At 36.0% G+C, this 23,915-nt stretch overlaps 2 protein-coding genes across 4 annotated transcripts in view; one reads left to right on the plus strand and one right to left on the minus strand.

Annotated features, from left to right (window-relative positions):
* LOC106875830 (WD repeat domain phosphoinositide-interacting protein 2) overlaps positions 1-23,915 on the plus strand; it is a 97,507-nt gene that overhangs the window by 5,130 nt on the left and 68,462 nt on the right. For all 3 annotated transcript variants that reach the window (XM_052969622.1, XM_052969623.1, XM_052969624.1), the window contains exon 2: positions 9,836-9,918. In XM_052969622.1, the coding sequence (XP_052825582.1) occupies positions 9,836-9,918 (83 nt within the window). The remainder of the gene's footprint in view (positions 1-9,835; positions 9,919-23,915) is intronic.
* LOC128248375 (uncharacterized) lies at positions 3,672-6,750 on the minus strand. Its single transcript, XM_052969625.1, has 2 exons — positions 5,880-6,750; positions 3,672-3,875 (listed from the first exon to the last, which is right to left on the minus strand). Exons 1-2 carry the CDS (start codon positions 6,133-6,135, stop codon positions 3,703-3,705), a joined length of 429 nt encoding a protein of 142 aa, XP_052825585.1. The 5' UTR covers positions 6,136-6,750; the 3' UTR covers positions 3,672-3,702.

A 23,915-nucleotide genomic window follows, 5' to 3' on the forward strand; every position in this document is an offset into this window, starting at 1 on the left:
ATATATGTGTATGTATATATATATATATGTGTATGTATGTATATATGTATATGTATTTATGTATATATGTATATGCATGTGTATATGTATATATATGTGTGTATATATGTATGTATATGTATTATCATCATCATCGTTTAATATCTGTTCTCCTTGCTGGCATGTGTTCGACGGTTTGACTGGGGTCTGGCAAGCAAGGAGGCCCCATGAGGCTCCAATCTGATTTGGCAATGTTTCTACAGCTGGATGCCTTTCCTAACACCAAGCACTTCAAGAGTGTAGTGGGTGCTGTTTATGTGCCACCGGCGTGGGAGCCATTCAGGCCCCACTGACATTGGCCACATTCGGATGGTGCTTTTTATGTGCCACTGGTACAGGAACCATTTGGGCTTGGTGTGGTGGTGGCATTAACCACGTTCAAATGGTGCTCTTTACTTGCCACTAGCACGGAGTGCCAGTCAGCCAGCACTAGCATGGGCAAAATCTACAATTTTCGTTAGATTGTGATTTGATCTTTGATTTTGATTTTACTTGACTCAAGTTGTTCTCAAGCAAGGCATGTTGCCTGACGATTCAAAAGTCCTTTTTAAATGGGCTGCCTATGCGACACTGACATAGGCTATGTCTTTGATCTCACTTTGCTTGTTGGATCTTCTCAGTCATAGCACATCTCTAGAGGTCTCGGTCTTTCATGATTGCCTCATGAGGCCCAATGTTCGAAGGTCATGCTTCACCACCTCATCCCAGGTCTTCCTGGGTCTCCCTCTTCCACGGGTTCCTTCCACTGTTAGGGAGTGACACTTCTTCACCCAGCTCTCCTTATCCATACGCAGCACATGAGCATACCAGCTCAATTTTCTCTGTTGCACACTACATCTGATGCTTCTTATGTCCAACATTTCTCTCAGGGCACTTACACTCTGCCGTGTGTGCACACTGACATTACACATCCAGCAGATCATACTAGCTTCATTTCTTTCGAGCTTATGTATGTCTTCAGCAGTCATGGCCCATGTTTCACTGCCGTGTAGCATGGCAGTTCGCACACATACATCATAGTCTACCTTTCACTCTGAATGAGAGGCCTTTTGTCACCAGTAGAGGTAGAAGCTTTCTGAACTTTGCCCAGGCTAATCTTATTGTAGTGGCAATGCTCTCCGAGCATCCACTCCCACTACAGACTTGGTGACCTAGGTAGCGGAAGCTATCAACTACTTCTAGTTTCTCCCCCCTGGCATGTGATGGAATCTGTTTTCTGAGCATCTTTGGTGTTTATTGCCCCTGTGCATCTGCCACACACAAAAGAATGGTAGCAGAGGTGTTATTGAATGTTGATATGTTCGTGTCTTTTTCCCTGGGATGTGTACTATATCAGGACTTTAATGCATAGGATATATGCAGGATTGCACCTCAAGACTTTGCTCATGGATCTACACAGGATTGCATCTAAGGTCTCATACTCTGGTTTCTATAACTTCGGAAAGTTGGACTATGAACTTTTATGCTTTTTCTTCTCTCTTTCCATTTCCTTATTCTTTTACTCCCTCTGTGTTGTCATCTTGATAACCAAGCCATCAACCATGCGGCTGGCATTACAAGATTTCAGATTGGGACACCATACTTTCATCCAGGTATTCCTTGGGATAATGATGCCTCCTTGCATTTGTATGTCAGTATTGTTTAATTTAATGGAGGTCAGTGAGTTGGCATCACTGACCCCAACATTGAACACCTGTTTTCTACTGTCTCAGCATTGACCTCGTGCATTTTAGAAAACCAACAGACAGACTGAAATGGTTCTTACTGGTATAACATACTCACATAGTATGGATATAGCTAAAAATCTGACATGTTACCTTTGACAATTCTTTTAACGTACCATTATTATTACTTGTAGGAGCCAATATAGACTTATAAATCATTTCAAACTGCTGGATATGACTAAAACAACCTGCATTTCCTGAAAATGCATGTGCTCAAGTATTTTAGAGCAATGTGCAGAATTTAGTCGAGCATTAATTATTTGTATAAGGTCATCTTCAGCAGATTGCTCTCCTGTCCCTGATTTAAGAGGGCAAGCGTTAGGAAATGTGGGGCCTAATTAGAGAATTGTCAGTGGGGCCCTCTACTCTACAAGAGCTGAAGATTGATATGTTATGCTTCATAAGTATGCCAGTTTCAGCCTAAAAACATCGAGGGCTTCAGGCTCCATCATTAGCCACAATAATATACTAAAAATTCATCATAGCGTTCTCCACTTGAGCTTGGTGTGGGGCCCAATTTTAACAAATCTGTCTAATTAGCTTAAAACCAGCCCTGCACATAAACATGCAGCTTCTCCCAATTTTTCATATCAATGCATTGGTTCCAATGACATCTACTTCAGAGCCAGCAAATATGTCCTTTCAGTAAACAACTAGTTGCTTCTTTCAGTTTCTTTTATGCCTGTGAAGTTCATCTCCAAGTCTTTTTGGTATACCATTTACGTCGTCAATTAGAGGAAGAAAGTTTCTCTACAATGAAAAAGACAGCTATGTTACACAGTCTTCATCTCGTAACTATCAGAGTGGCTCACATGACAGTCATGCAAAACATATGCAACACTACTGTTATAAAACATGATGCAAAAAAAAAGTTATATTTGAAAAATTGAAATTGTGTGAAAAATTTTTTTTTTTTAAACTCATCTCCGTATTTTATTTTCTGTCTATAATATTGTCCAGTATTTCCTTAATATTACAAGTCGTTGAAGGAGCATGGGGCGAGGGAGATTTGGCTGTTGTTTCTAGCATGCCGAGGGGACATATTGAGGCTTCTCTCATGTCGTCTGCTGGTTGTTGGTGAGCTTGCATACACGCATGCGCTTATGAAATAGACAAGTTTAAAAACTTCCGGAAGGTTACTGTCGTTGTTGAAAAATATGAAATCTACTCTCTCACAAAGGAATAAAACTCGAAAGCATAAAAAAGTTAAAAACAAAAAGTTATAAAGCTAAAACAAAACAAACGGGCTATACTATTCTGAAATGTTTTTGTTGTCTTTTTTTTATGCAAAATCATAGTCTCCGTTGAAAACATTTAGAGTCCTAAGAAAATCTTTTGGGGAAAAGAAAAGAGTAGGTGACTGCAACAGCTCTCTCTCTCTCTCTCTCTCTGCCTTCCCCCTTCTCTCTCTCTCTCTGTGCCTTCCCCCTTCTCTCTCACTCTGCTTTCCTCTTTCTCTGTCTGTGCCTGCCCCCCCTCTTCTCTATATCGCATATTTATTAATTAACCTTATCACTATAACGCTATCAGTGGATATAGTTTACAGCGTTGAAACAGTAATTCCATATATATTAAATTATGAAGTCTAAAAAAAAAAAAAAAAATTGTTGTTATTTATTTATGTATAAACTGAAAGGAATCATTAATCATTCGTTTGTGTTCATTTCGTTGGATTTTCTCATTCCTATTTAATAACTGGTACTGTTTCGATTTCAGGAATCGGACATCTTCGCTACAACTATCCATTAACTTACTGACATAGAAAATAAATTTTACTTCTGTAGAGAAATGCAAATATTAATTTTCTTTTTTTTTTTTTCATATATTCTTCTAACAGGCAGCAAGGTAGAATGTATTAAGCATTACTGGTTCTCATTTTACATTCGTTTTTTCTTGCTCGCACCCTTGCTGCTATAGCATACATACGAACCAAGTCACATCAGTGTCGTTTCGATATTTTTTCATGGTTCACGTCGACCTCAAAACTCACCGTTCCCTCTTCCATCATCCTACACCTCAACCTTCCATGTTCATCTGTTGACATCATGGAGTTGGGTACAGTTATCTCCCCTGATTTACTAAATAATGACGTCACCGAAGCCACTTTGGAATCTTCAATTAGAAACGAACAAATCGATTATTACTTTTAATAAACTTATAACGTTGAAAAGGAAAGAAGAAAAATTAGTGAGAGGAGGGAGTGTGGACAATGTCAACGACTTTTGGCAGGCATTAATGCCATTGTTTTTCGATATTCATCTTAGACATTTTGTGGGTCGATCTTGAAAAGTAAAGCGTGGCGAGAGGGAATGTCACAGGGTTGCAATCTTGGGAGAGAAAGACTGGACAAAGTGTTTAATGTAGGATCTGAGTAAAGAGTTACGGTTATGATAACGGAAGAAAGGAAGAGAGACGGGTGGGTTTAGGTAGAGGCGATATGCAGTAAGCTCTTTCAGGTGAGTAAGATATAAAAAACGATAACAATATGCCATACATACTCAGTATTGATTAATAAACACTGACACAATGCTCACACATGTAGCAGTTGATTAAATAGACCACGACTGGTACTTATTTTATCGTACCACGAAAGATGAAAGGCAAAAGTCAACTCGAACGAGCTTTGAACTGAGAATGTTAAGTGACGTGATTAAATACCGCTAGATATTTTGTCCGGAATTAACTGGTTCTGCTGCCCACCTTCTGTGAAGTGTCTTATATTTCATTTTCTTTATTGAGTCGACGATTTTACTGTGTAATTGACAACATAAGAAAGCCATCAGTGTGAAAGAACAAACTAGCGATTTCTTTGTTTACTTTTGGTATAAAGCCCGACATGTTACAGAGTGCAACAGACAAACTTTCCATATTTTACACGGCCAAGAATGGTGAATTTGTGAGGTTTTTACATACCCTATTTAAATAACAGCCACATCTCCCTCAAATCCCTCACCAAGATATATTATGGCAAAAGAGAAAAACGCAATTGAACCATCTATAAACACAGGTCTGCTTAACACATAAAGCGCGACGGGCCACGACCGTGGCCGTTGGGCACAGGTGGGTAGGCTGCGATCGTGGCCAGACATGCATTTAATTTATGAACGTTTGCTGGGGGGTCTAATGTCACTCAAACGCTCCGATATCCCTCCTGAATGCAAGAGGACTTATAGTCCAACTAATGACTTTTCAGATGATGTAAAACTTGCTACCATTATATACTAAAAAGATATTTTAACTATTTTTTTGTTTTTTATGTGTGCATGGTAGTCTCATTTTCATAAAATGTGCTCAGCAGTCCATGCTATGTAAGTGCAAATTCCAGCGCTTTATGGGTTACTCAAGGATGACGGGGCTGTGCAGACACAAAACTTGCTTCATATACATATCAGAAGTAGAAAAGGTCCAGTTTATATGTTGTTCTCTAAGAGCTAAAGGAATAAGGTACAAAGGTTATATAACAATTTCCTTAGTATTTTGTCAGTTTATGTAGGGTGAAGGAGAAAGGGATGTAGAGGATGTGATTCTTTTATAGAAACAAAGTTTGCCTTGTATCTCGTGGTTTGCTACGTGGTATTGATGTTTAAAAAAGAAATACACATCATCACTAACTCTCCAACAAATATTGAGCAAATTAGTAACATATCCTCCCACATACAAATGCAAAACATAAACACTACATACCCAAAATATAAGCTACCCATTTTCCTTACAATAAAAATTAAAAGGTATTTAAATATTGCATAACATAATTTTAAAAATTTATTTAGAATATCTAAATACAGAAAGTAATATAGATAATAATAGAGAAATGTATTGTACGAAAATTATGAAACATTTACAGAACTTCAATATATACAATGTTAACTTTTTTGTACAGAGCATGTATGAAGAGTTTTTGTGGGATTCCTACTCTGGAACAACCTATGTACACTTGACCATGTGAGAAACAGCCCTCTTCAGGATGGAAACTGACAACCTGCAGTGTTTGATCTTGGGTCTTGTTAATGGTCAATGTGTAACTGACTCTCACTGGGAATTGCAATCGTTTGAAATGAAAGGGGACATCTGTAGGTATTAGCAGTATTCTAGGTATAAATATGAAGTTTCCCTTACCACATCCAGTGAGGAATTTTGCTTTGATAATGTGAGGCTGTAGTTCAGTCACAACCATACATGTACCATTGCGTAATTTTGGCTGATCCAGGTTTCTGAGAAGCATGATAACTATGCCCTTCTTCAGTTCAAGGTTGTGTGGCAGTATACTAGATGATTCCAGACTGTTGAGGAATTCAACAGGATAATGAACAGCATCGTCCTTGTCTACAACTTTGTCAATAGATTTATAGATGTGGCTACCTTCAGGGATCATTTGTAAGAGATTTTTGTTGATGGCATTTACTGTAATATTTTTGGGAGCTAGAATTGCGCGTTCACACAGCTACCCGTTGTTGAGATGGTGAATTTCAAAATTTGGGAACATTTGATGAATGCTTTCCACAATAGTGCAAAATGATGAGGGATCAAAACACCCTTCAGTATCAAGAGATGATTTGCCTTCATCAAGTTTTAGGTTTCGAGCAAACTGTATATATATATATATATATACATATATATATATATATATCTGTCTTCTGTCTCTTCCCCGCTCTGTCTCACTTGTTTTTTCTCCCTAACTCCCTTTCTATCTGTCTCGCATATTTTTTCTCAAGAGAGAAAAAGAGTTTAGAGGTAGTGTGAGAGAGAGAGAAACAGAAATAGCGAGAGGGATATATCAGACAGAGAGAAAGCAGAGGTCTGGCAGCAACTTCAAAGGAATAAATGTAATGTAAAAACTTAGACAAAGTTGGAGGTGGATTGAGTGACAGGTGGAGTATTTTTTCACTCTGTAAAAAGCATTATGGTGAAATAGTATGTAGATTGCTAAAAATAGCCACCAACTCACTACCACCCCCATTCCGTTTTCAGAAAAGAAGTGCACAGTTATCTGCAGAACGGTAAAATTAATTTAAATGATATGGAAAACCTGAAATATTATCAATTTTATTTAGTGTTTTCATTGGTCAACATACAAACAAACAAACTCTGCTTTTTATTAGGATATACAGTAATCCCTTGACTATTGTGGGTGTTATGTTCCAAAACCTTCCACGATAGGTGAAAATCTGCAAAGCAGAAACAGTACTGTACTGTATATATTTCTTATCATTTTTATAATTTATATATATTCATTTTATTATAAATGCTAAACAATACCACACACCCCAGAGTTTTGTTTTCTTTACAGTATGTACGATTCTTTATTTACTCATCTACGGTACACTACGTATTTCCTTTTAATATATTTTAATTGTGTTATACAGTGCAGTGCTACTTCTAAGTTATGTGTTGTACGTGCAGCTTCCCATTTTTTTCTTGTTTTCCTCTTTTTTTTTTTTGTTATAAACAATACATGAGCATGTTATTAAGAATGAACCTACATGCATCCAGATGTAGCTAAATGATATATTGATTACCAACCTCCAGCCTGTTGTTAATTTGGGGTCCTAGTCTGTGTATGAGTATAGCTTCCTTAATTCTTAAATTACCCAAATTTCTTTCATTGGCTTCAATTGTGACTGTTATGCTTTTTTCAGTGTTCTGGCATCTGTCTAGATGTTTTCTGAAGGAATAGGCTCTCGTGTTCAGATGTTCTTTGATGCGGACATGTAACGGTCTTGTTGTGCTACCCACATAGAACTTGTTGCATTTGTTACATTGTATTCTATACACAACATTTACCTGTTAGCATAAATCTGTGTCATGGATGGGACAATTTGTTAATGTGCATTGATAGTTGACCCTTGTTCATTTCTTTGCGAGGTGTCCTCTCAGAGAGGGGCTGGAGTGGGCTAGTTGTATGTCTAGCCCTTCTCTTCTTATGGCTCTTCGGATGGCTGTAGTTATCCTCTCGCTAAAATGGGGTATTTTAAGGAAGCATGTGTTGCTGGGTTTTCTATGTGTTCAGCGTGTTGGTCGTCTTGGGTACTTAAGCTGATTTACAATGGATCTAAGATACCCGTTGGTTTTCAATATATCTAGGAAGCATGTTGTGTGGGTCACCTTGTCCTCCGTTCTGCTGCACTTGCCTTGGATGTGTGCAAATTCATTTCTGGCGTATCCTATTTTGGCACCGAGTGGAAGTGCTGAATTGTATTGGACAAACATATCTCTACTGGCTGCTTTCCTGTAGAACTCGGTGTGGATCTCTCCTTCTTCCGTTATATTCAGTTTGAAGTCAAGTAATGATAGTGATCCAATGATGTCGGGATGTTCTATAGTGAACTTTATGTTCATGTCCATGTTATTGAACGTCATGAATATTCTCTCAGCCTCTTCACAGGAGGTTGTGAATATGAGGATGTCATCTACATACCTGGTGAAGAAGGCGCATGTGCAGTAGATGTTGAGTGCTCTTTTCTTTGTCTTTGGCTCAAAGTGATGAACCCAACACTCATCCTGGATTAGGAAATGTTCGAGGAACCCAGCTGGATCTGCCTCAAACAGTTTCAGATTTTCCTGTGATGTGATCAGCTTGATGCGCTTTTGATCAGGTGTCAGAAGACATGGCACTGACCAAACATTCCAAGTTCATTGTGCAGAATATTGTCAACTCTCATGGAATATGCTAATAGCATTGGTTATTTGATTTGTAGTTGTCTGATATCCATCACCAAATGGTAAACATGGTCAATGTTCTTCTTGGTGGTAGCAGTTGCTAGACAGCCACATGTTGGGTCATCTTCAAGACATTCCATTCCCCTCCTAAATTCACCTGCTCACTTTTGCCCTGTTGATAAAGCTGGAGCATCATCTTCTAATGTAGCGACCATGTCAGCATGAATGCACTTGGGGGCTAAATACTTTTTTCTGCTGGTACTTGATAACACCATGATGCCAAATTTTGTTCAGCTTCAAGAGAAGTTGTGATTAGTTAATTTTGAAGTCCTCTTTGAACAGTCAGATGTCAGTTTCCCTGGGAAGAAACAATGCAGTTATTAATAAGGAGATTTGAAATTATTGTGTGCAAGCTTTCACAGCTCTAACATGACTCCTTCATAGTTAGAATATGAACTTTTTTCAGCCCATCCTTGTACTGAAGCTGGTTAAATTGACTTACACCTCTGCCCTCAAATGTCTGACTTTGTGACCTATGAGGATATATGTTTATCTGTACTCCAGCAATTTGCTCTCCAGGTCATTTTGTATCAACTTAGCCTTTCGAAAGCAATGTTCTGGTTGTTTTTTAAAAGCTGTTCTGCTCAAATATATGTAGTTTCAATTTAACACTTAAGTTAGCATATTTCTGCTGAAATATACTTCATTTGAAAATGAGAAAGAATTTAGTTAAGTAACTCTAATTATTCAACTGATGTTTGGAACAGAAGTTGACATGGAATGTTGATGGAAAGTTTTAATTTAGATCACTTTAAAACAAGGAGTTTACATCATAGGACCAGCAGCAGTCTCAGGCTGATTGGTATCAAAAGGGTTAAATGAAATATTTTAATTAAAGATGATTGCATACAAAGAAGATAATTCTATAGTGAGAAATAACCACTTATCTTTTACTTGTTTCAGTCCTTAGACTATGGTCATACAGGGGCATCACCTTGGATAATTTTAGTTGAATGAATTGACCCCAGCACTTATATTTTTTTAAGCCTGCTACTTATTCTGTTGGTCTCTTTTGCCGAACCACTAAGTTACAGGAATGTAAATACACATCGATTATCAAATGGTGGTGGGGGACACACACACACACACACACACATGACAGGCTTCTTTCAGTTTCCATCTACCAAATACACTCACAAGATTCCAGACAGCCCAAGGCTATAATAGAAGACCATGGTGCTATGCAGTGGGACTGAACCCAGAGCCATGAGGTTGGGAAGCAATCTTCTTACCACACAACCATGTCTTTGGTACAATATCCCTACCTTTAAATATTTTTAACATTAAATATAATAGAAAATATATTGCAAAACTCGCTAACTTTATCTAAATCACTAAATGTCTTTGTATTTCAGGTCACTCGCTATTGGGACAAAAACAGGGTACAGACTTTTCTCATTAGCCCAGATTGACCGCTTGGATCAAATCTATGAACATGGTAAGCTATTTTATATTTATTTATATTTTTATCTCTTTTTATTTTTTATATATACTAACCTGGATAAAATGTTACCAGCTTATACAAAATTCCATTACAGTTTCACATACATTAACATTTTGTGTCTCAAACATAATAACTTCATTATGTCTATAAACATCTTTATATGCATTGGCATACATAATTCATCTGATTTAACACTTCCATGTAGGGTCTTGGGACATTTAGTTGAGTCCTTACTGTTGCAAGCATTTAGACCAAGTTTCTAATATGCAGATAACTCCCTTGCATCAGTTATAGCAGCCCAGAAAATGATCATTTGATAAGTAAGCCATTAAAAATGTGTGTGTGTGTGTGTGTGTGACAAATGTATGCATGTACACACACATATACATGCATAGTGTATTTTGTGTGTACAAATAGATGTACAACTGTTATTGTTAAGCTTAGAGCTACACAAAGATATTATCATTGTCCAGTCTGCTTCCAGTCTAGTGGTTAAGCAACTGCTACACTTAGTAGTTAGTATTACTAGTTATGAAACACAGAGCAAATGTTGCTCTTTATTGTAATATGTTAGCATAATGCAGTAAAGTGCTCCCTAATGATTTGTTCAAGTTAAACATTCCATGTATGCTTGGTACATCCACAATGCTGAAACATACATAGATATATAGGAATTAATAATATAAACTTATGTTTATCATAAATTTTTGTGTGTGTATATATATATATATATATATATATATATATTTCACTTCTTTCAGTTATTAGACTGTTGCCATGCTGAGTACCACCTTGAAGAAGCTCAGTCAGACAAATCACTCTTGTACATATAAATTTTTAAAGCCTGGTACTTATTGTATCAGTGTCTTTTGCCAAGCTGCTAAGTTAACAGGGATGTAAACACACCAGCACCAGCTGTCAAGTGGAAGTGGGTGGGATGGGAAGACAAACACATGCACGAAGACACACATTTTGTCAATCTATTTGGTATATACAATGTGGTGGCAGCGGCTACTGTTTTCATTTTCCATCATAGAAACATTGCTAAAGAGGCCTTGTACATTCATTGTAGAATTGTTGCCAATTTTTTCAGTCTGTAAATTCATTCAGTATGCATATTGCATCACACATACACACAATTCTATCTATTTAATGAGTCTATATATTGACCCTCACCTATGAAGAAGACCTTAAGATGTAAATAGAACTGCAAGTGCTTGTTTAAGATAGCAAAGAAGAGATTCTTGCACAACCAGTTTTACATACAGATGTCTTATCTAATAGCCTAACTTATACTTTAGAAATTTCAGAAAACAAATCTAAATTTAGAATGATGCATTAACATTATAAAACAAGTAATGGTAACGCAGAATTTTTATAGAGAAGAATTACAAGCCTCTAAGAAGAAGGCAAAGTGATAATGATATATATTTGTTACATCATTTTAACAACCACTTTTCCATGCTAGCATGCGTCAGAGTTTATTGAGGCAGATTTTCTATGGCCTGGTACCTTTTCTGTTGCCAATCCTCATCTGTTCACTAGCAGTGTGATATTTTCCCAAGGCCAGAGATGTTTTTGCGGAATATTGGAAATGAACAGCACTCAATTACAACTATCATGTAATGTATTTCCTTGTTAAGACAAGGAAATATAGCTCTCTCTCTCTCTCCCCCCATCTATTTCTCTCTCTCTCTCTCTCTCTCTCTCACACGCATGCACACACACACACACACACACACACACACTCACACACGCATCATCCTTATCATTTAACATTTATTTTCCATACTGGTATGGGTTGGATGATTTGACAGGATCCAGTGAGCCACAGGGCTGCATCGTGCTTCATGTCAGCTTTTCTATAGCTGAATGCCCTTCCCAATGCCAACCACTTCACAATGTGTAGTTGGTGCTTTTTTCTTGCTACCAGCTCCAGTGGGATTGCCAAGTAACTTGCAAGATGGGAAAGAACAAGAAAAGAGAAAAGCTTCCTTGACTAAGTGTGGGGGTATTTAAGAGGGCAGAGAGGAGAATTTATATCAGGAACAAGCAGAGGTGTTTTGCTATAGAGAAGAGACATGGCTACCCTGAAATTACATAAGGGCAAGTGGAAGTAATACTTATTTATTCACATTGTTTTGAATTAACTGTGCGTTATCTTGTAGCATCAAGTTTTCGATGATGTAATTCTTTATATTTAGAATGACATTGTTAGATAGGTGTAAGAGGCCAGATCTGGTTGGTTTGAACATAAAACAGATAGAATATTTGAGCCTGACATGGCTGGTTTAAATACTAAAGGATTAATGCTGACTTGGGTTGGATGGCTTGACAGGATCTAACAATCCAGAGCACTGCATTAAGCTCCAAAGTCTGATTTGGTATAGTTTCTACAACTGGATGCCCAACGTAACACCAACCACTTTACTGTGTGTGTGTGTGCCTGCGTGTGTGTGATTTCATTATAGCAAAGAATTTTGTGTAAGTGCTTAAGTATGCTTACACAAAACTCTTTGGCCTTTGAGTTAATTATGTAGTTTCTTAGTTTTTATAAAATAACAAGGAAACTTTTCTATGCATCAAGTTATATTTCTCTTGTTTGTATAAACATACAGGGCATATTTATCTATCTAACTAGACTCATACACATGCATACGTAACTACATTATAACACACACACACACAGACAGAAATGAATTAATGCATATTCATATGCATGGAAACATGACACTTGAAGACAACTGGTTATTTTAGTCATATAAAAGGTTATACAAAACTGAAATACAAAAGTTAATATATATGTCAATGTTTTCCTATTATTCTTGTTGAAATGCATCTAAAGCTATTTAAACAGCCATAATACTAATATTTAGCCAGAAGTGCAGGCAGGTGTGTTTGTGTGTGTGTGTGTGTGTGTGTGTGTGTGAATTTCTCTTTTAGTTGTATTGCTTCCTTTAACTGTTATATATTGTATGTATGCTCTCTCTATTCACTTTGCAAACGAATGATGTCTTTGCTTCCCCTTCTGTTTCTCTCACTCTCTCCACCACACGAGAATTCTTTTAGGTAGTAATCATCTATATTCAACTCTAGCAATTTGTGAATGAGGCATATTATTCAGTTTTCAAGAAAGCCACACTGAGCTAATGTACTAAGTTGAAACTTAAAGAATTGTTTATTACCTCTATTACTTTTATTCTGCATGGGGAGCTCCACATTCTACAGTGAAGGATATGTGTTTAGGAATTCAGTATCTCGAAATAAAGCTGATGCAGTGCAGAGGGGAGAGTTAATCCAAACAAACAACTTCTCTAGTGTGGTTGGCTTGATAAAATACACTCAGTATATGCTGCTAAGTAGTTGGTGATAGAAAAGCCAAGCAGTTGTAAAAATAAAGAAATACACCAAAAACATGTCAATTACATTAAAAATACAATGAAAACCTTAATTGCATATGTAGGACTAACACTTTGCATTTTAATGCTGTGCAGATAACAGGGTGATCAGGTAGGAACATCTAGTTATGTGTGACAACCTTCAACCATATTCAAATGATTGCACCATCTTCTTTTCAAATGCATAACATAGATATCAAACATCCCTCCCACTATAAGTTGAAAGATCTTTTAGCTAGATCTAGGTTCAAACAAGTGCTAGGGGAAGAATATGTTGAAAAAGACGAGGATATATAAACTTGTAATATAGAAAACAACTGGGAGTTTCTATGAAATGATCTGCTCTGAGCTGTAGGTTAGTCTGTGGATGGAGCAATGTTCCAGCTAGATAGAATTTGGTGTGGTGGAATGGTATGGTAGATGGAACCATAAAAGCTAAGAGTCAAGCCTGGAAAGATTGGAGTAAATGGGGAGCAATGTGTAATGTTAATGTGCATGTATGACAGCAAAAATGAGCTGACAGAAAGAGTGCAGCAAAGGCAATCAATTGTAGTGTGCAAGAGAGAGAAGACTGATATAGATAAAGAAGTAACTGGTGGTCTAAGAGAAAGGAATCAAGCCATACAGTAATTGCAAAAGATATGTAAAATAATGATCACATACATGCATTTATATATATATGTCAGTTTAGGTATGGTTGCATAACTATGAAGTTTGCTTCTCAATGACATAGTTTCAGGTTCAGTCCCATTACATGGCACCTTAGGCAGGTGCCTTCTACTAATATCCTGGGCTAACCAAAGCTTTGTAAGTAGTTTTAGTAGACAAAATTACAAAGAAACCTGAAAAATGTGTGTGTGTGTGTGCACTAATGTATCTTTGTCTTGATGTTGCATGATAGTTGTAAATGAGTCACTGTCATACAAGCAGTGTCGTTTGTTTCCAGTCTCCCATGCAAACACATCTGGCCATTGGGAAATAGATGAGGGTTGGGACAGGAAGGGAATCTGACTGTAGAAAAGTTGCCTCAATGAAATTCTGTCCAACTCATAGAAAAATGGATATTGAAATAATGATGCTGATGATGTGTGTATACATATGTATGTATGTGTGTGTGTGTGTGTGTAACATTTCATAATTGAAATTGTATCACTTGTACACTATGGACTTCATTGTCATTTATATATTAATCACAATATAAATAAATAATAACCACCCTCTCTCTCTCATTGATTTCTTCTAACACCTCTTTTCTCTTCTCTCTCCAATCCTATCTCATGTATAAGAGGCAAATTAAAAAAAAGCATTGCTCTATCAAAGATAATGTTTTTGTTGTTTCATTATATGATGGCTTTAGAGGAATGTGAATGTATGTTTATGTGTACTATAAAATTACAACTATTTATGCCACACATTGTGATGAAACCAGTTGTTTGACCTCTCTTGATCAAATGTGTCCATCAATGGTTATTCAATTGTGTATTTCTCATGGGGAAATGGGGATTTCTTTGATGTTTATATTCTTAGCCAGAGCCAGGATTTGACACTGGATCACAGGCTTTAACAGATGAAGCTTTAACATTTTTGCTACAGAACTTGTTTGCCCCAGCATGGTCACAATCTCATGACTTGAAACAAATATAAAATAAAGATATATCATCATCATCATCATTGTTTAACATCTGCCTTCCATGCTGGCATGGGTGGGACTATTTATAGTCAAACAAATTGATTCCAGTACTTATTTATTTTTTAAAGCCTGGTACTTATTCTCTTGATTTTTAATGACAAACACATAAGTTACAGGAATGTAAAGAAACCAACACTGGTTGTCAAGTAGTGGTGAGGGGGAGACAGACACACATGCAAGTATATACAATGGGCTCCTTTCAGCTTTTGTCTACAAAATGCACTTAGAAGGTCCAGGTTGGCCTGAGGCTATAGTAGAAAATACTTGCCCAAGTACCATGCACTGGTACTGAACCAGGAACCATGTAGATGCTCAACTTAAGGATAGAAGGGAGTAGAATTTAACATGTTTTGGTGACTAAGAATTTGCAACCTCACTGAACAAAGCTGAGTTTTACTTCAAAAGACAAAGATCAGATGCTTTACTTCTGGTTCTTCTGCATAATGCAGATATGTATATCTTCCTGAGTACCTATTTCCAGCACTAGTCAGGCCAGGTATGTTGCATATGTATCTGATACCACCTGAAGTATATCTTCTATAGGGATGTAGCAATTGTATTTGGCAGATGATAGTATCCAATGTTTCACTACAAAACTGACTAAAGAATGTGCCTTTTATAAGCTGATCAAAGGGATTGTTGTAACTAAGATAAGGAAAACTTGGAAAACAGTTATGAGTTAATGGTTAAAAAATTAGCTTCATAACCACATTGTTCCAGGTTCAATCCCACTATGTAGGATTTGGGGGAAAAGTTATTTTTGTGTAACCTTGGGTCAACCCACACCTTGTGAGTGAAATTAAGTAGATGGAAACTATACAGAAGCCGATCAGGTGGATTGCACCTATAACTCAAAAGTACAGCATTGTTAAACACTTGTATCAAGCTGATTTTGTCTGAGAATTATGTTAAGGGCACACATGTCTCTGGAATGCTCAATTACTCATTAATTCAGGAGCAGGTAATTCAGCAAATGGACTGTTAGAACTAAAAAGAGGAAAACTTAGAAAAATGATCTGCTAATGGTTAAGAAGTTTGCTTCACAAATTCATTGGATCTCATTGCATGGCATCTTGGACAAGTGTTTTCTGGAACCTTGGATTTACTCACACCTTGTGAGTGAAATTGAGTGAACAAAAACTGTACAAAAGCCTGTCAAAGTGGATTGTATGTGTAATTCAAAGCTACATTCTTATCACCCATTGTATCACATTGATTCTGCCTTAGAATTACACTAACCCTTTATTACCATATTTCTGTTAAAATGCTCTGCCTTTGTTTCACTTAATTTGGAAAATAATGAATTCAGTAAAATTACCATATTTTCTGACATACAAATCAATGTAGTATATAATGTAAACACACAAACATTGTCACTATCTTTCCAAATCCTGCTGCATTTCACATAGAATTTTCAGTCCTCCCAAATCATTTTGGTGTATAAAGTTGACCTACATTTTTTTTGGCTGGAAATTTTGATCTGAAAAATTTAACTCGTATGCCAAAAAATACAATAGTCATTTTTAAGCTGGTGTTTGAGATAGAAATTAACATGAAATTTTTATGGGATGTTTAATTTAACCCAGTCATATCCAGCTCAAATATTCTACTTGTTATATGTTCAAACTAACCAGATGCAACTAATCACACCTACTCTACAATGTCATTTGAAAAATAAACAATCATATCATTAATATGTCAAAGCTGTAAGACAATGCATGATTAATTCAAAACATTGTGAGTCAATAAGCATTACATTCAACAGAGTAATCTGAATGCTAAAGGGTTAAATCACTTGAAAACAGAAAGTCTTTTTTTTTTCACATATCCAGGAGCAATCTTGGATGGATTGGTATCAAGTGTTAAGTTGTACATGTATGCAGAATGCTCAGCCAACTGCATGGTAATTCAGTTGACTGAACAACTGAATTCTCATTGTTGAACTCTGGTAATCCATGACCACCACTGTCACCTCTGCCAACATTCCTCATACCATGTGTCTGGTTTATTTTGTATAATTCCAAGCCCCAGTATTGCTAAAATCTTCAACGTTCCTATATAACAACATTATCTTCACATGACTCAGCTGTGTAAATATCTGCCTTCCTCAATAACAGTACAACCAACCCAGTGTTAAAGTCACTTAATATTTTAGTGTCACTGTATTTGTGTTACTTTTTTAAAAAATTAAGTAGTTACCTTTTGTCTATTTTATCTAATCAATCACCATATTGGTTATTGGTTTTCCTGCTGTTTTGATTGTGAGTGTATGTTTATGTGTGTAGGCATTTACAGAGCTTTCCAATTTGATATGAACAAAATTAACGTATTTTGTATCAAACTGTTTGGTATATTGTATGGCGGTGGAGTACAGGCACAGGTGTAGCTGCGTGGTTAAAAAGCTTACTTCCCAGCCATGTGGCCTCAGGTTCACCCTCATTGTGTGGCACCTTGGATAAGTGTGCTCTACTATAGCTCTAGGCTGGCCAAAGCCTTGTAAATGGATTTGGTAGACAGAAGCTAAAAGAGTCGTCGTGTGTGTGTGTACTCTTGACATTGTGCGATGTCTGTAAATGAGCATCACTGTCATGCAAGCAGTGTTATTTGTTTCTAGTCTTTTGTGAAAAACATTTGGCCATAGGAAATATTACCTTACTTGGAAACAGGTGAAAGTCGATGGCATGGTCATCTGACAGTAGAAAATGTACCTTGACATATTCCATCTGACACATGCAAGCATAGAAAAGTGGATATTAAATGACGATAATGATGATGATGGTGGTGGTAGTGGTGAAGATGACTAGTGACAACAACAACAACTACCATATCACCAAAGACTGGATCTTTAAAATTGCTTATGCTACATTTCCACCAATAACATCTGTTGGTGCACCTTTAATCTTTTAAATGCAATGGGCCATTTAGGATTAAAAACAAAGTATTAATGATTTAGATATATTTATGCATTCAATTATTGCAATATCAAAATATGAGCAAAGCATGACCGTTTCAACTATATATATTATTTGAATATAATTCTGAAACACTATTGATTCTGTTATCACCATTGGCATGTAATACATTCCACCTGCTCTCTGTTTTCTTTTTTAATCTTACACTGTGAAAACAAATTGTGTGAGACTTATTTCCTTTAGATTTTACTGGCAAAAGACAGACCAACACAAATTCAATCATTATAATTTTTTTTACTTAACACTTTTAATTGAAGTTAATTTAAGTTAACATTTTATTGTTCTGTTCATTAAATATGTTAAAGCTAATGTACCATTTTTTTTTGTTTAATTTTGTTCACTTCATGTAGATGTTATCTTTGAATTATTTAATTCCTAAACAGCTTGTTTTCCTAAATGTATTTTGACAAGTTTGGTGTAGGCAATGCTTTACTAATGAAATCAGAATAACAGTGAAACAGATTTGGAGTGGTTTATTTTATATATTTAAATAATGGAAATAATACTCTAGCTAACTCCATGCATCTTCTTCTGATATTAACCCTCTTCTGCCTTCCTTTCTAGGTAAGTATGATCTTGCTACTCCTGCCCTTTGGTAGAGTCCTCCATTACTATTGAATTCTTTCCTAGTTCTTCTGTCTAGCTTTGCTAATTCAGTTTTTGTCCAATTTACAAAAGCTGCTGAGTATCTAAGTAATGATACTGCCTAAGTATTTACAGCCTTCACTAGATCCGGACCATTTATCTTTGACTTTATTAGCTTCCTTACCCTTCTTATGTACTCCTTCTCAATTTTTGTTTTCATTTCTATAGTTAGTATTCTATCAGATTCTAATACTCCTAGATCCTTATAATTCTCTCCTTCTTTTAATGATTTTAATGTCTGTTCATCTGGTAATTGGATGCCTTCACTGTTGACTACCTGTCCCCTTTTCATGACTAATATTGCACACTTATCCATGCCAAATTCCATGCTTATACAATTGCTGAAGAGTCTTACAATCTGTATGAAGGAATTTGTCTCTTTTTCATTCTTACTGAAAAGCTTCGGATCATCCATGTAGAGCAAATGGTTAATTTGTCCCTTACTATTTCTGAACTGATATCCTGCCTTTGCCTTCCTTAATACTAATCTAAGTGGGATCAAACATATGAAAAATATTAAAGGGGATAACAAGTCTCCTTGGAAAATTTCTCTCTTGATATTAACCTTCCCTAAGACTGTGTCACCTGAGTAGAGATCTACTTTCCATTTCTTCATGCTGAAGCTAATTAATTCTCTTATGTTGTCTGCTATACTGAATATACTCAAACATTCACTTATCTATGAATGTGGGATCATGTCATAGGCTTTCTTATAATCTATCCATGCTTTTGTTAGATCTTTTCTATTCAGCTTTTACTTCATTTAGAACTGCTTTGTCTATGTATAATAAATCATGCGTTTCTCTCACCTTCTTCCTGCAACTTTTCTGTTCTTCTGGCAGTAAATTCTGGTTGTCAAGGTGCTCGTAAATGCTTTCTGAAAGCATTCCTGTTAAGTTTCCACACTAATAATAAGCAATAATAATAGTAATGATAATAATAATAATTATTATTAGTAGTAGTAGTAAGGCAGCAAGCTGGCAGAATCATTGGCACATTGGGCAAAATGCTTTGTGATATTTCTTCTAAACCTTTATGTTCTGTGTTCAGATCTCACCAAAGTCAAATTTGCCTTTCACCCTTTCAGAACCAATAAAATAAAGTGCCTGTCATAGCCCCTCTTCTCAAAATTGCTGGCCTTGTGTCAAAATTAAAAAGGATTATTATTATTAATTAATTAATTAATCAAATAAGGTGGAGAGCTGGCAGAATCATTAGCATATCAGACAAGATACTGCTAGGCATTTGTCCATCTCTGTGTTCTGAGTTCAAATTCATCTTTTCAGGGTTGATTAAAAAAAGTACCCTTTGAACACTGGAATCAATATAATTGACTAGTTCTCCTCACTTAAGAATTTCAGGTTTTGTGGCTGTTGTAGAAAGGATTATTATTATTATTATTTTATGTTTGACTTTTGCTTTGCATTTGTACAAGTTGGATCCAAGTCTCACCCAGAGACCTCAAGAGACAACAAGTTAGAAGTTCATGTAGGTGTTATGCCTAGGGTACCATATATTTGAATTTGTACAGTGTTCTAGAGAATGTTTTAAAATTTGAGATCACATAGACAGTATTTTACGTAGGATATGGGCAGTTCCCATGAGCACTATCTTTTGAACTTCAGCCATTTTGGGGTTTCTTCTTCTTCTTCTTCTTCTTCTTCTTCTTCTTCTTCTTCTTCTTCTTCTTCTTCTTCTTCTTCTTCTTCTTCTTCTTCTTCTTCTTCTTCTTCTTCTTCTTCTTCTTATTATTATTATTATTATTATTATTATTATTATTACTATTACTATTATTATTATTATTATAGAACTCACTGATTCTTATGAATAAACAAAGATGACTGAGCTGATAGAGAAGCAGTCAGTCAGTTGATTGCTAAGCAGTTTATACCCTGTTACAGGCAGTATATTTTGTCTTTGGACAGAACACCTGAATATTAATTGTCTCAAGTTCAGTGAACTAAATACAAGTAGCACAGAATAAGAAAAGTTCACTGCAGTAAACAACAGTAGTACCAGTAGCAGTATTGCAGCATTGAGAAGTTTTTCACAGATTCTGCAGTCTTGAATTCATTTCCTCCTACAGGAAAAGCTACATCCTAGATGAAGGAAGATCTATTTTTGTTCCACTCAATGGCTTGTAAACTAGAAATAAGCACTACATCAATGGAGCAATGAAGATCTGTAAGAAAACATACAATATCTATGTAATAATAGCTGGTATAAATGTTGGTTGATTGGTTGGTTTCTCTAGTTATGTATAGAAAGAATGGGGAGGAGAGATACAGAGAGTTAATATAAGAGGCGCAGAATAATTGGGGAGAAAGAACCAAAGCAGAGGAAGAGGAGGAATGGGAGAAATTTATTTAAAATTTTATTTTAAGCAAATAAATGTTATTCTTATGAAAAACTAATATTCATCATTTTGTATAAGCACCAAGAAATTTGATAAAAGTTGAATTAGAATTATTGTATGTAATATATAGTGACAAAAACTTCCAAAGTTACTTGTCATATGACAGCATTCTAGTTATATGATATTCTTCAGTATCATGATTTTGTAATTACTTGAAACCTTGACATTTCATTATGTAAATAGAATGGTAAGAAAAGCCACTTAACATTACAAAACTGGAGAAGGATTCATTGTTTCTTTCAATATTTTCTTTCAAATAAGTTTTAATCTTCAACTGGAATATTTGAAATTTTAAGTACACAGTTTAAATGGCACCTATCCTTGTGATATGTTCAGAGATGACTATAAAGTAAGGTCATATGTATTGTAATATTCAAATTATGCTATGAACTGTTGACAGTCCAGAGGGTCTGTTTTTAATCATTGTGGCTTCAGAAATATTATTTCTTTAATATATAGGTTATTGACTCTTTTATAGTCTTTGACAGAAAATCATAACTTCTTTATTCTAGTACCTTCTGGATTGCTTTTTAACTGATGAGCTATCTTCACGTGATCTTTCCTGTAACAGACAGATGATACTATCTATGTAACATTTTATACATATGATAGAGATACACTATTTAGGCTCTAAAACATTTATCAGCATTTTCCATCAGGCAGTTTACAAGTGTGCAAATTCTTTCATGATTAGAAGCTCATTTTATTGGATACATATAATGTAGAAAAGGGTCCAAAAGGTCATGTATGTTCAGACCCTTTTCCAATTGTATGCATGACAGATTCATTTAAGTGAGAGATCCTTTAAGAGCAGGTGTTTTATGAAGATCTCCTTGTTCTTCTTCTTAATGTTCTAACAAAAGACTCTGTCCATATCACCATAGTTTTGCTGTTATTTACTTCTCATTTCAAATATTCCAGTTCACTGTTTTTAATTTATGATGGACAAACAATTACTGTTGGCAGGAATTCATTTATGTGAGATGTTACACATATATATATATTACAGGATCAAACTATATCTTTATAGTTGTTTTAGAGATTCAATGAATGATTGATGTTATTATTGCATATTGTCCAGACAGGTGTACATGACTTGGTAATATCACACAGAGTAAATAAGCTTATTTACCATTCATCCTTCTGAAGAAAATGTCCAATGATTCCTGCATGAAGATACTCACATATCAGTTTCATGCAATTTAATATTTTTGCTTATTTGTTTTGTATAATATTGCCTCATTATGTATACTGACTTGCATAGTATGCATATTAACATCAACAATTTGTCAAATTTTTGAAACAGCTGTAAAGATGTATTTTCATCCTGTAATATATAGTTACATCTCATACAAATGAATTACTGTCACCCTAACTGTTTGCCCATTTTTTTCTTTATTACGAGCTGAAGCTTTGTATTTCTTATAGCCAACTCTTCTGAAATTACTTTGCTCTGATTAAGAAGTTAGAATTTAAGAATATGATCAGTCCAAGCACTAATTCAGTGCTTATCTATTCTACACTTGCCTTAGCATTTTCTTGCCCATATATATTCTACCAATCACTCCTCTTTGTACTTCCAGCTATCTCTCCCTCTATTCTGAGTGACATCTCATAATTGCTAAAATAACAAGGTCGTGCTTCACCACCTCGTCCTAGGCCTTCTTGGGTCTACCTCTTCCACATGTTCTCTCCACTGCTAGGGTGTGACACTTTTTCACACAGCTGTTTTCATCCGTACCAGCACAGTCGTCTATCTTGCACACCACATCTGATGCTTCTTATGTCCAACTTTTCTCTCAGGGCGCTTACACTCTGTCGTGTATGCATACTGACATTACACATCCAGCAGAGCATATTAGCTTCATTCCTTGCAAGCTTATGCTTGTCCTCAGCAGTCACGGACCATGTTTCACTGCCATGTAGCATGGCTGTTCACACACATGCGTCATACAGTCTACCTTTTACTGTGAACTTTGCCCAGGCTATTCTTATTCCAGTAGCTACACTCCCAGGGCATCCACCCCTACTACTGACTTGGTTACCTAGGTAATGGAAGCTATCAACTACTTTTAGTTTTTCCCCCCGTGGCATGTGATGGAAGCTGTTTTCTGCACATTTTCAGTGTTTATTGCCCCCGAGTATTTGCTACACACAAAAGCTTTCGGATCTATTCAATCTCAGTCACAGACTTTTTAATTAATTTTTTTTTTAACTAAACAGTTTGAAACTTTGGATATTGGTTGAATGTGTCACAGAACACTGTTTACTCTTAACATTTTTGGCAAAATTTTGTAGTTTAGAAGTTATTTTGTGTTAAAGTCGTCGTATTTGGGTAATTTTAACCAATCAATGACATGGCTGAAGAAAATTACTGCTGATTGTGAAAGTAATGGAAGAGCAACATCTTCCAGGTCATCGGGCCATCTGTTTTGGACGCTGCATACATATATGTACGCAAATACACAGACACATGTATGCATATATACAAACACACACACACACACTCATACATCAATTCATACACACGTCCATCACACACACACGTGTCCATCACACACACACGTGTCCATCACACACATACACACATACATACACACACACACACACACACACACACATTCATATGTAAAGCTGATAAAATCCCAAATGGAAGAAAGGAAAAGGAGAGGGTTTAATACTCTTTTACTTGTTTCAGTCATTTGACTGTGGCCATGCTGGAGCACCGCCTTTAGTCTAGCAAATCGACCCCAGGACTTATTCTTTGGAAGCCTAGTACTTATTCTATCGGTCTCTTTTGCCAAACCGCTAATTTACGGGGACGTAAACACACCACCATTGGTTGTCAAGCGATGTTGGGAGGGACAAAC

Source organism: Octopus bimaculoides, chromosome 7 (genome assembly GCF_001194135.2).
Source record: "Octopus bimaculoides isolate UCB-OBI-ISO-001 chromosome 7, ASM119413v2, whole genome shotgun sequence".
NCBI classification, from domain to species: domain Eukaryota; kingdom Metazoa; phylum Mollusca; class Cephalopoda; order Octopoda; family Octopodidae; genus Octopus; species Octopus bimaculoides.

Bases quoted from the DNA above. Each gene is read 5' to 3' on its own strand.
- LOC128248375 (XM_052969625.1), bottom strand. From the start codon at position 6,135: ATGATCCCTGAAGGTAGCCACATCTATAAATCTATTGACAAAGTTGTA. The intron at 3,876-5,879 runs GTAAGGGAAACT...TTCTAATTGAAG, and splicing joins AAAATTCCTCACTGGATGTG to ATTCCAAAGTGGCTTCGGTG.